The sequence below is a fragment of the Enhydra lutris genome, unplaced genomic scaffold (assembly GCF_002288905.1).
Source record: "Enhydra lutris kenyoni isolate GAN:26980312 unplaced genomic scaffold, ASM228890v2 scaffoldscaffold32, whole genome shotgun sequence".
In the NCBI taxonomy this organism is placed as follows: Eukaryota; Metazoa; Chordata; class Mammalia; order Carnivora; family Mustelidae; genus Enhydra; species Enhydra lutris.
In genome coordinates this window covers 119487-132093 of record NW_019154116.1, presented here as the reverse complement: position 1 = coordinate 132093, position 12607 = coordinate 119487, and the positions used below count along the sequence as shown (strand labels likewise).

Sequence of the window (12607 nt, the reverse complement as noted above, 5' to 3'; positions counted from 1 at the left end):
CAATTTCGAGAGCCCAATTATTAACCCAATTTGTCTTTAAACTCTTTCTGTGCCACTAACATTTTTTGAAGTAAAACTATCACACAGGACAACACAGAGAAGAATAAGGAACTCTCCCTCAGGGGTAGAAAAGCAGAAAGGGAGAAAGGCAGGAAAGCACAGGTGAATTAATGAGACAGTGAAAGGAAGAAAAAAGTGGAAAGTGTGGAGTCTAGCAAAGTGGGGTGTCCTCATCTAGTAACATACACCTGCAATCACGAAGAAGAAACTCATCTCTACAGTCAGAAAAGCAGCCCATAAAGGGTCTGAAAGTGGTTGCGTGACCACATTGGAAGGACGGAGGGTGTGGGAAGTAAGACGGTTTGCGTGAACTAAATCCTCATTTTAGGTACAGTGAGTCTTATGTCTAGGACATAAGTCTATGTCCGAAATGGGTAAAAATACACTTGCGTATTAGCTAGAAAAATGGAGGTAAACGCCAGGGGCCAATAACAGAAATAATTCAGAACTGATTCCACCGGGGAACAGGTCTGGGGAAGGAGACGGGTCTTACTCCTTTAGCCTTCTGTACTCCTTGACTCCCCCCCCACAACTAAGTGTAATTCTTTTTACCAAAAAAATAAAAGTTTCTAAAACAGGGGTGCTTGAACACCGTTCCCAAGATGACCACGTGCAGGCTGCCAGCTGCAGGCTGGGGCTCGGAGGAGCATCACGCCAGGGTTTCACGGGTCCTCTCACAGAATCCTCATTAAACCCGCAGGAAAGGGAGTCTACCCGGGGTCTGGACTCCGGTCTCCCCGGCTGGCACCAGGTTTTGTACATTCCCCCAGATAAGGAGCCTTTGGAAAAAATCCCTGCGACTCCAAAATCAGATGCATGACCTGATCACATATCAGAACCAAGCCACGGTTTTCAAGCAAACCAGGAAAAACACACAGAACGCAGAACTGAACGCCACTGCGGTATGATTACCCCAAGAAGCAAAATGAAAGGTTACTACCATGGCCTAAATAATGTAGTTCTAGATACACTGCTCAAACGAATTCAGAACAGTATGTTCAAAGAAAAGAAACGGGCTTACTCTAGACCCGCGCCCTGGATTTCCATTAAAGAGTCTGAGAAATCTCATCTGAGGCGGTTAACCAGCACGACCTCAGATCCTCGGTTGCACTTTTGCTTCCCCTACACTAGTTTAAACCGTCCGCAAACTCCATCCGTGCCTGGGGTAACCACAAACGAAACAAAGGCAAAAGAGGTCTGAGAATGTTGCAACGTGAAAGCAGCTTCAGTATGAAACGACCTGGAAACACCACAGACTTGAACAAAATGAGATGAAGAAAAATTCTCCGTGGATTTTGCTCAAACTGTCTTCAGCGCGCCCTGACCAGGCACAGATCTCGGACGGTGATCAGACGTCTCGTTTTTGTTGTGGCGACGGATGCTTCTGCTTCTGCCGATCCTAACGCCACAGAGCAGACCGCCTGGGACGGGAAAAGCTCTCCACGTCACGAGGAAGACTTTCGGGGCGCCCGGCAGGCTCAGTGGGTTAAGCGTCTGCCTTCGGCTCAGGTCATGATCCCGGGGTCCCGGATCGAGCCCCGCGTCGGGCTCCCTGCTCAGCGGGGAGCCTGCCCCCCCCGCGCCCCGCCTCTCTGCACACTTGCGATCTGTCAGATAAACAAATAAGTGAACTTTTAAAAATTTAAAAAAGAAAAAGAAAGAAAAAGACTTTCGACGCCCAAGGCCGGCTTCCAGCAGGCCCCGAGGGGCTCCGTCTTGCTGGTCGGTCTTGCCCTCAGGAGCACACGTCCCCGAGCCAAGGGCTGCGGCGCAGATCCGGGCCCTGGTCGCGAAGGGAAAGCGGCTGCAGCGACCGGCGGCCCGACCAGGACCGCGTGGAAACGAAGCCCACGCGGGGTTCGGAGCCGCTCTGCGGCGCTGCAAGCCCAGCGGGAAGGACGACGACCCGGGCAGGCGTCGGCGGGGGCGGCTCGTCTCCACAGCGCCCGGCAGGCACCGCTCCGGGCAGGGAGCCCCGCGGACGGAACACGCCGCGCTACCCGCGGCCTCCACAGCCCGCCCGCCGGCGCCCTCCGAGCGTTCCCGGAGACCACGACCTCCCGGGAGGCGGCGACCTCCGCTCAGGGCGCAGCCGGCACAGCCCCGCGCACCCGCACCAGCCCGGCCCGCAGCGCCGGCGGCCTCCGCCCCGCACACCCCGAGACCAAGCGCTCTGCGTCCCCTGCGCCGCCGCAGCCCCGCGGGGTGGGTTCTGAGGGCGTGACCCGGGACCCAGCCCGGGAGCGCGGGGTCCAGAGCGCACCCCACGGCCCCAAACCGCGCGCGGGAAGCCGGCTCCTGGCGCGCTCGTCCCAGCGCGGACCCGCAACACCCGGAGCCGGGCCCGACCCGCGCCGGTCCACGCGCTCCCCGAAGCAGTCGCTTCCGCCGACAGCCCCATCGCGGGGGTCACGCGCCTCCCGCCGACCCGCCCCAGGTCTGAGAACGCTTCCGGACCCCGAAGCCCGGGGCACCCGCGGCCGCTCCGCGTCCGAGTGACCTTGGCCGAACACGCCTCCCCGTGAGCGGAAGGCTCGGGCGGGGCGACGCTAACCCTTGAGCCCCCGAACCTCAGGCGGGGGAAGCGGCCCCGGGGCGGCACGCGGGGTCGCGACCTTCATCGCGACGCAGCCCCGCGGGCCTCTGAAAACGTCCGGCCGCCCTCGGGGTCGGCCCCACCCCTCCGGCGACCTCCGCGCCGGCCCGCAGACCCGCCTCAGGCCGTGCCGGGGCCAGGGGAACTCGGCAACCGCTTCGCCCCGCGGGCACCGTCCTGCCCCGGGGACCTCGGCCCCGCGCCCGCCCGCCCCGCGGCGCCAACTCACCGCCCTGCACAGTGCCAGGCGCCGGGCGCCCAACAGCCGAGACACCGCCCGGACCCCCGACATGTCGGTCCTCCAGAGCGCTGTCCCACCAGCCCCCGCGCCTGACTGCGCCTGACTGCGCCTGCGCATCTAGCCGCGCCCGGGCCGGGGACGAGGGGACACCGCGCCTGCGCACCACACCTCGACCCCGGGCCGGGGGCGGGGGGGGCATTGCGCCTGCGCACAGGAACGGCGGACGGTGGCGCTGAGCGGGTCCGGCGTTCCCCGCCCCGGGGTAGGTGGAGGGCCGGGCGGTGTTCGGGAGGGGCCGGGGGTCTGTGTGGGGGCCCGGCGTAGGTCGGCGGCCCAGGGAGAAGTTGGGGGGAATGTGTGTAGTTCGGGGTCGGGAGACCTCCGGGGTGGGCCGGAGGTCGGAGCAGGTCGGGGCGCCGGGCCGTGTTGAGGGGCTCCGGGGGTGGTCGGGGGTCGCGGGGGCTGGGGGTGGCTCTGGGATAGGTCAGGCCGCCGGGCCGGGTGTCGGGGTGGGGGCGGGCGCCCGGGTGACACCGGGAGCCGCAGCGGGGGCGCCGGGCCGGGTCTGGGTTAGCTCCCCGGCCCAAGGGTCTTCGCGGACTCGCCTGATCGCGCCCCCGGCCGTGAAGGGTGCGCGCCGCGTGTGTGTGTGTGAGCTGAGCGTGACGTGACCCCGACCCCGACCCCGGCCCGGAATCTCCCGGGGGGCCCGGTGGGAGGTAGACTGTCCTCAGGCCCGTGTTTCGCTTTGCGTCGTGAGGACCCTGCACGGCGGGGGGCCGGTGCGCTCCTGGTTCCGTGAGTTTTCCCAGGATCTGACGGAATGAGCGCAGCGGGGGAGCAGCAGGCGCCCCCGAGCAGCCCCACCCACCCACCCCCGCTCCATCCCAGGACTGGATCGTGACCTGAGCTGAGGGCAGAGCTTAACCACCGAGCCCCCCAGGCGCCCTATTTTATTCCCTTTTAGGTTGTTTCCAGGATCTTCGTCTTACTTAGGGTTAGGTTGACTTTGTGGGCCCGCAGGAAATGAGGGCGAGTCTGCGTAGACTCCGTGGGGAGTTGTGCGGTTGTGCGCTTTCAGATAACTAAGTTCTCATTGCATAGTTGCCGCAAACTCCTTAACCCGGTATTTTCGGCATTTCTTTATTGCCAATTAGAATTTTATATTTTTGGGGCGCCTGGGTGGCTCAGTGGGTTAAGCTGCTGCCTTCGGCTCGGGTCATGATCTCAGAGTCCTGGGATCGAGCCCCGCATCGGGCTCTCTGCTCTCTAGAGGAGCCTGCTTCCTCCTCTCTCTCTGCCTGCCTCTCTGCCTGCTTGTGATCTCTCTGTCAAATAAATAAATAAAAAATCTTAAAAAAAAAAAAAAAAATAGAATTTTATATTTTTAGGTGTTAAGTCTTTATTGAAAACGTTCTTAAAATTTTTCAGAATGGATTGGGTTCCTATTTTGTTAGTAAGCCTCCATCGTTTCTTTCCTAATCAGTGTGTATTGTTCGTCGCCGTCACATAGAAGTAAGTTGAACGTCTCATCGCTCTGTTTTGTGGAAGTGTCCGACCTAGTGTGGGTTCTTAGTAAATCGGTAGGTCCGTGTTAGCTTGAGACCCCGGCCCGGTTACTGAGAGGCAGCAGAGCTTTAAGCAGAAACATCTGTCATTACGGTGAAAATGCCACCAAAGTCAGGAGGCGTGAGAGCCTTCCTAGCACTGACCCCATCCTGGTGACACACCTCTCCGTGGCCTCGTGGGTCATCATTTCCTGAAGCGGCCAGTGTTTGCTTTCACACCTTCCTGCTGACATGTCTTGTGTCCAGCCGCGCTGGGAAGCTCTGTGTAGCGGAGATCTTCCCTCACGGGCCTCATGTTTCACTTGAGACCTCTCTCTCCCGCCTACGGTATCCCGATGCTGTCTGAGGCCTTGTGTTTTCCTCTTTCATCCTGTAAGGCTCAGTGCTACGCAGCTCGTGGGTGGACCTGAGCCAGGTACATGGTAACAGTTGTGACAGATGTGTCCTATCGTTTTATGTGGTTAATGGTTTTATTATTTACTTCAAGGTACATCTCCATGAATAACTTAAATGACCCCCCAAATTGGAATATCCGACCTAATTCCAGGGCTGACGGGGGTGATGGAAGCAGATGGAATTATGCCCTGTTGGTTCCAATGCTGGGATTGGCTGCTTTTCGTAAGTCATGGTTTTCCTCACATTTGCATTTTGGGGGGGCTGGAACTGTGGATCCCAAAGACCTTGGGCTTTGGACCCTGACAGATGCAAGTGTACGTCCTAGTGTTATCCCGTGTGGTGAGTCTGAAGCAAATTACTTAATCCCCTGAGCCTCGGGTCCCCATCCACTGAAGCGCTGTGAGTGCTGAACAAAACAAGGGGCTTGCTGGGGCGGGCTTTCGTAACTGGCCCCGGCTCCATTCCACACTTCCCACTCTGGAGGGGGCTCTCGGTTCAGTCGTCCTCATCATGACCGATGAGGGAAGAAGAAAATAGGTGTAAACAAACCAGTTTGGTCCTCTGTTTCATGTTTAGGGAGTCAGTCTTAAAACCTCTGCTTAGCCCGGCCAGCTTCTCTCCGGTCTGCATACCACTTTGGGGAAGTCACCAGTTTCCGGTCAGTTATAGTTATTCCAGCCCTAAGCTTTTATTTTCCACTTCATGATAGTTTTCTGACATCCAGGAATTGGTTTTATGTTTTGTCATATCCCACAGTTTTGGGTGCACCAAAGAGTATGAGAAACTGAGTAAGAGAATGGAAGAAAAGCACAACTGTCCTCAGTTTGCAGCGATACTTTTGTGGAGATTTATTTTATGTGCTTGGATTTCTCAGGTCAGCAGACTTCCTTAGAGGCGGTGAAGGTTAGGGAGAAGAGCGTTTATCAACTGCTCGTTTATCTGCGGTTACTGTTGGCTGGGCGGGGAGGCTGGTTCACACCCATGTTTGGCAATATAATTTCTATTTGTTTATTTACTTATCTATTGGAGGGGCGACCTGTGGAGAGGGGCAGAGGGAGAGAGAGAATCTCAAGCAGGCTCGCCAGTGAGTGTGGAGCCTGATGCAGGGCTCGATCGCACAACTCCGGGATCATGACCCGAGCCAAAGCCAAGAGCCATCCAAGTGCCGCTTGGCAATGTAATTTCTAAACTGTGCAGTAAGACATTTTTGGAGAATCCTTACAAGAATGCAGAGATTAAAGTTTCTGTGATCATGCTAGCTAAGCAAGACAACGAAGAAGAAAATATAAAATATTCACTGATTCTTCTCAGGGACAGAAAGCAACGTTTCAGAAGTCCAAGAAGGCAAGAACTCAAAAGTGAAGGCTGTTATGAAAGGCCATACAAGTTAGAGTCTGGAAAACAAAGGGAACATGGGAGTCGCCCCAGGGCCTGTCCCAGCCTCACGACTAATTAGTCATTGTTAGTCCTGTTAAGCCTCCCAGTTCCCTCACCAGGTTCATCACCCTGGCCACAGGCGAGGGCAGCGAAGGGTAGGGAGAGCTTTGGGAGACGGCAGGCTGCTGAGCTTCTAAGTGGCACGACCCGTGCGGCTGAGTTTGGATCTGTCCGGTCTCTGACCTAGGAGCAGGCACTGTGCACATCACGGAATCGTAAAAAGCACCCGCTCTTCTCAGCCTCCATGGGAGTCGGCGTTTAGCTTTTTAAGAACGTGCCCAAACGGTTTCCAGAGTGCTGGGACCATTTTGCAGCCTCATCAGCACCGTGTGAGCTCACTGTTGTCTTGGAATTGGGCCCATTCTGGTTTCTGTTCCGTTTCCCTGAGCGTGACTAACGTTGACCATCTTTCACGTTCCTGTTTCTGTTATAGCCTCCTCCACGGCATGTCTGTTCCTGTCTTCCGGCCATTGCCTAATTGCATTGTGTTTTTGGGTTGAGTTTTGAGAGATTTTTATTAGATTCTAGTATTTTTTTGGCTATCTAGTTTGCCGGTATCTTTTTCCACTCTGTAGATTGTTTTTTTGTTTTGTTTTGTTTTGTTTTATTCTCTAAATGGAGGCTTTCACAGAGCGAAGGTTTTAATTTTGATGAAGTCCAGTCTTGGTTTTTTTCTTTCATGGGTCATGCTTCTCCTCCTGAGAGCATTTTGCCTAGCCCTAGACCCTGAACGTTCTGTTCCACATTGTTTCTTGAAAGTTTAGTTTTATGTTTTACACGTAAGTCCATGATCCATTTTGAGGTTTTTGGTTTTTGGCTTTTTTTTCTTTTTTTTTTTTCAGTATAACATATGGGACTTGGGTTTTCTTTTTTCCTTTCCAGCTGTTTGCCTTCTGTTTCCTAGTCTGTTGCTTGCTTTCTTGCACGGGCTAACGCCTCCAGGCCTCCACTGAGAAGTTCCCGTCGGATGGGAGGAACTTTCCGTCTTCACCATTAAGGGCGGTATTAGCTGTGGGCTTTCATAGCTGTTCTTGGAAGGCACGGAAGCTCCCCTCAGTGTTATTTTATTTTTTGAGTTTTTTTCCCCTGTGGGTGCTGAATTTTATCACACGTTTTTCTGTATCCGTTGACGGGACCGTGTGATTTTTCTTCTTCAGACTATACATGTGTTGATTGATTTTTGACTGTTGAACCAGTCTTACGTTTTTGGAATAATCTCCGCTTTGTGGGGGTGGGGAGCTTAGGTCACGCATGATCTCATGGGTCGTGGGATCCAGCCCCATCTCTGGCTTTGAGCTCAGCAGGGAGTCTCCTGGAAGATTCTCTCCCTCTGCCCCTCCCCTGCTCCCATGCGCTTGGTCTTGCTCTAATATAAATAAATAAATCTTTAAAAACTAATCTTCAGGGGCTCCTGGGTGGCTCAGTGGGTTAAAGCCTCTGCCTTTGGCTCAGGTCATGATCTCGGGGTCCTGGGATCAGGCCCTGCATCGGGCTCTCTGCTCAGCGAGGAGCCTGCTTCCTCCTCTCTCTCTGCCTGCCTCTCTGCCTACTTGTGCTCTCTCTCTCTCTCTCTCTATCAAATGAATAAATTTTAAAAAACTTAATAAAAAAATAAAAATAAAAACTGATCTCCACTTGGTAATGGCATGTAATCCTTGTTACGTGTTGTGAAACTACTTGTGCCGTCGCCCGCCCAGGGTGTTAGGTCTGCTCACGTGGGTTGTTACTCCAGCCCTTCCGCAGGGTTCGCTCCTCTCCACATTTACCTCGGCATCACGTTTTCTACGTCAGTTACTGTATTTTTTCAGTTCAAAACCTTCATTTGCTTGTTTTGTATCTCCTTTTTCTGTGCTCAGGCTTGTGTTATCATGTCTGCTTTTCACTCTGTCAGGTGCCTGGGTGGCTCAGTTGGTTGGGCGACTGCCTTTGGCTCAGGTCATGATCCTGGAGTCCCGGGATCGAGTCCTGAGTCTAGCTCCCTGCTCAGCGGGGAGTCTGCTTCTCCCTCTGACCCTCCCCACCTCACATACTCTCTCTCTCTCTCTCTCTCTCATTCTCTCTCTCAAATAATAAAATCTTTAAAAAAAAATAATAAACTCTTTGTCAGGTAACACTAACATCTCTGTCCCCTCAGTATTGGCATCTACTGATTATCTTTTTAAGTTCTGTTGGAGATCTTTCTATGACGAGTGATCTTCGACTGAAATCTCTGTGTTTTGGGCATTATGTTATGAGACTGACCTTTATTGGGACATTCTGTGACTAGCTTTGTGGCTGGGGCTCTGGCAGGGGAGGGTGGTGTTGAGGCCTCACTCCCAGGTGGGGATGGAAGCCCAGGCTCCCCAGTCAGCCTCTGGTCCCCAGACACCAAGAGGAAGGGTCCCCTCATCACCTCTGGTCAGGAGTGGGGGTGTAGCTCCCGCAGGTTTCCACTGATGCTCCCTAGCTGGGAGAGGTAGGAGGGTCTGGTTTCTGCTCCCCACTTGGCCACCTCTGACACCACACTCAGGGGAACAGGAGGGGCTCCCATCGGCCTTTGCCCACTGGCTGGGGAATGGGGCCACAGGGACTGTGCTGTTTGGCCTGAAAGGTGTAGTTACTGTTGAAGTTCCCTGTCTTGCTAGGCCACCCTAGTAGCCCCTTGGCCAGAGAGAGCAGACCTGTGCTGGGGCTTTTTGAAAGGTCTTCACCATTGGCATTTCAGCTCCAGGTGGGGAAAGTATGAGGGAAACTGAACCCCCAGGTGATTCCCCCACCATAGTGTTCCTCAGGCCTCCAGCTCCCTTGCCGGCCTGCCCGAGGTTCTCCCCCTTTAAGAGCCCCCTTGTGTTGGTCCTACTTACAGTGTAGGGTTTGCAGGGCGGGAAGAATGGGAAAGAGTACTTCTGTTCCATTCCCCCGAAAGCAGGAGCCCCCTCTCTTCTCTGCCTTTGGAAACTGGGGCTGTGCACAGTTGTGTCTGCCCGGAGTCCTAAGGCAGCGTTCTCCAGGATCAGACCCAGACTTCAGGTTTTTCCCTTCTGCTTCCACACTTTCCTCTGCATACCTATGCGGTACTCTCCCCTGTGTCTGTCCCACCTCTTCCTGGAAGCCTTCCTGATTCAGTGGACTTCCTGTAAACACAGCCTGGGCTGTGTGGTCTGGCGTGCAGTTCTGTGTGTCCTGTATCAGTCGCCACATGTTGCGCGTGTCGGCGTGGCACCTCCGTTAGATCCTCCCTGGGTTAAGGTGGGAGTGGCCTCCTCTGCCCCTGCTGCCACCTCTGATCGTCCACTTCCTCCCAGAGCCGATGAGGACTTCTGCTGTTCCGCACCTGCTCGCTTCCAGAATGTGCCCCCGCTCCTTGCTGGAAGCCCTGCTCCGAGTCCAGGAAGCAGTGTGCTCAGGACACATGATGCCCACTTCGTCCCTGTTCCTTCTGCCTAGAGGGACCTTCCCACCAGCTGCTGCTTGTTTTGCTGGGCTGGTTCCCATTCACCTCTTTCGTGAACCCCACCCGACCGCACCCCAGACCGAATTCGTCCTTCTCTCCCCCGCTTCTCAACAGACCTCTCAGTGCTTAGCAAATGCTACTGCGATGGCTGCCCGCGTGGCCAGTTCCCCTGTCTGTGCGCTTTGGTGCGGGGAGGAGATGGAGGCTGGAGATGCGTTCGAGTTTCCATTACCCGTAGGACTGGACGCTGTTTTCCGTTGAGGAAGGGATGCGTTTGGTCTTAGCTTACAGAGTTGGGGCGGTACCAGCACTCAAGTGGAAAGGACTTTCAGGCACACGCAGATATGCCTCGGAGGGCGACTCCGGGGCGACATGGGTGGGGGAGTCTGAATGGCTAGGACACCACCTTGAGCGTTGGGGAGGGAAAAGGAGCCTCCCCGGCACTGGATTTCTCCATGTAGCAGAGGACAGAGGCCCAGCTGCTCCTCAGTCCGTCCCACGTTTCCGAGAGTCGAGTGTCCCTGGTTTGGGGAACGGGAGCCTGACCGTGTCTGGAGCGCGAACGTCTCCTCCCCTGATTTTTATGTGCCCTTGTCAGACTGGAAGCAGGATGAGCAGGCAAGTCTGCGTGCACTTTGCAATCACTCAGTTCTGTAATCACCGGCTGACCTTCCAGAAGCACAGCAGGTGGCCCTTTAGACCCTGGCACAAGGACGCGGGGCGCTGTGGCCAGAGCAGGCATTGCGGTGAGTTTGAGAGCAAAAGAAAGCGGTGCTGGATTATTTCAGCCGTAGAAGATGAGGAGGCCGGAAGGGGAAAAGTCAGCAGCCCTGCTGTCCTTTGGGAGCCCTTACCTGGTTTTAAGCTAAGAATTTTGATTAATATATGGTTTCTTACAAAACGTTATCCATACCTTTCAGGGCTTAAGATTTTATTGAAATGCCGTTCTTAGCTGCTGTGTATTTTTTCAAAATCAGGATTACAAAACCTCACCTCTGACTTTCCGTTAAGTGTGTTTTCTCCCCCAATTTATTCCTGTTAGGTTGGATTTGGTCCAGGGAGTCCCAGAAAGAAATAGAAAAAGAGAGAGAAGCGTACCGTCAGAGAACAGCCGCTTTCCAGCGGGATCTCGAAGCCAAGTACCACGCCGTGATCTCAGAAAACCGGCGCGCCGTGGCTCACTTGTCTTTGGAACTCGAGAAGGAACAGAACAGAACGACTAGTTACCGAGAAGCACTTATCTCTCAGGGGCGCAAGTTGGTAGAAGAAAGGAAGCTTCTGGAACAGGAATGGGCTCAGGTCATGCAAGAAAAGAGACAGTTGCAGCCTCTGAGAAGTGCGTATCTGAGCTTCCTGGAGAAGGAGGACGACTGGCAGAGGAGGGCCAGGCTTGTGCTGAAGGAGTTCGAGGATGCCCTGACGGAGAGACAGAGCATCTACTGCAGCCTGGTCCTCCCCCGCGGCAGGCGGCTGGAAATCGAGAAGAACTTACTGGTCCGAGCGTCCACAGACCCGGTCGCCGCAGAGCTGCAGGTGGCGGCCGGCCTGACCGACATATTCCAGCACGACACTCACTGCGGCGGCGTCTGGAACACCAGCCGGCGCCGGAACGGCAGACTCATGTGGCTGTATCTCAGGTACTGGGAGCTGAGCGCCGAGCTGAGGAAGCGTCAGCGGGTTGAGGCTGCCATCCTGGGGGACTGGCCGGAGCCCCGCATGCCGCCGGCGACACCCTGAGGCCCCAGGTGCCGCCGCGCTGGTTCCTTCTGGCGCGGGCGCCTGCGGCTGCCTTCACACAGGGGCCGCGTCCTCTCCCGCCGCGTCCGCGCGGGGCGACGGGTCTCCTTCTTAGCCCTCTTCAGCCACTGAGGATGCAGGTTCCCGGAGGACTTTTTTGAAGCTGTGCCATTGTATGAGGCTGAGCAGTATTACACACCCTCCTGCCTTTGCTGTAGGTAAGACTGTTTTTGAGAAAGTCAAAGAGTATCGATCCTCTCTGTAAGTAGTTTTCAGTCTGTTTTTGTCACTCCCTAAATAAATTCTGTTTTCTCCTCCAGTGACTTCTCTCTCTCCTAGAATTATAAATAGACGTTGTCAGGTAGTGGCTGGAACTGCCTAAGGACGACAGAAAATAGTAACATTATCAAGGTTTCCTGCGGGCATGAGCATCTCTTCCACCAAGGCAGAGAAAGTGCTTCTTGTATCCGGTCGGCACCTGAGACGTGTTTGGGACTTGGCTTGTGTCTGTATTTAGTCAACATACATTATTTACCAGCAATGATCTATAATAAAAAATGCTTGAATTTAAAAGCAACAGTGCCACCTCCGTGTGCAATTTACTTTACTCTTTATAAAATGTTTTTACATAGATTATCTCCATTCTAGCCCAAACTGATCAAAGGTAGGCACTTGCCCATTTTTCACAAAGCTGTGGTGGATCAGCCTCTCACATATCACCCCTGCAGGCCCAGTGGGGAGAATGTGCAGCAAAATCAGCAGAGAACGGGACACCTGGGTGGCTCTGACTTTGGTTCAGTTCATGATCTCAGGGTCCCGGGATCGAGCCCCCTGGGGAGCTCTGCTCTCTGCAGAAAATCTTGTTCCTCTGCCTCTGCTCCTGTCCCTGTTAATGTTCTCTTGCTCTCAAATAAATCAGTAAAATCTTCAAAGAGAAAATCAGCAGAGGGAAAGGCATGCGGGGCTGAGTGAGGACCCTGTGCAGCTTCCAGAATCCTCTCCCAGGGGTCACGGGACTGGAGTGCTCCCTCCCACCGCCCCCACCACCAGCAAGGAGTGTGAACTGTCCCCAACCTGGGACCCCCAGAGACTGCCCGGGGCTGGTGTGGACAGCTGGCCATGTGGGTATCCTCTGCAGA

At 54.8% G+C, this 12607-nt stretch overlaps 2 protein-coding genes across 9 annotated transcripts in view; one reads left to right on the top strand and one right to left on the bottom strand.

Annotated features, from left to right (window-relative positions):
* The window catches only part of LOC111153400 (succinate dehydrogenase complex flavoprotein subunit A), a 28561-nt gene extending 25508 nt beyond the window's left edge, over positions 1-3053 (bottom strand). For 2 of the 6 annotated variants that reach the window (XM_022512405.1, XM_022512406.1), the window contains exon 1: positions 2886-3046. In XM_022512405.1, coding sequence (XP_022368113.1) covers positions 2886-3014 — 129 coding nt within the window. In that variant the 5' untranslated portion in view covers positions 3015-3046. Of the gene's footprint in view, positions 1-1081; positions 1579-2885 lie in introns of those variants that run through there. The other 4 variants (XM_022512408.1, XM_022512410.1, XM_022512412.1 and 1 more) reach the window with 3 other exon arrangements.
* A 46-nt stretch (positions 3054-3099) lies between these two features.
* LOC111153401 (coiled-coil domain containing 127) lies at positions 3100-11787 on the top strand. Of its 3 annotated transcripts, none has more exons than XM_022512415.1 (3): positions 3100-3159; positions 4953-5083; positions 10774-11787. In XM_022512415.1, exons 2-3 carry the CDS (start codon positions 4963-4965, stop codon positions 11466-11468), a joined length of 816 nt encoding a protein of 271 aa, XP_022368123.1. In that variant the 5' UTR covers positions 3100-3159; positions 4953-4962; the 3' UTR covers positions 11469-11787. The 3 variants fall into 3 exon arrangements, with proteins under 3 accessions (XP_022368123.1, XP_022368124.1, XP_022368122.1); XM_022512416.1 differs by lacking the exon at positions 3100-3159 and adding an exon at positions 4262-4412; XM_022512414.1 differs by lacking the exon at positions 3100-3159 and having other exon boundaries at positions 4262-5083.
* The last annotated feature ends 820 nt before the right edge of the window (positions 11788-12607 follow it).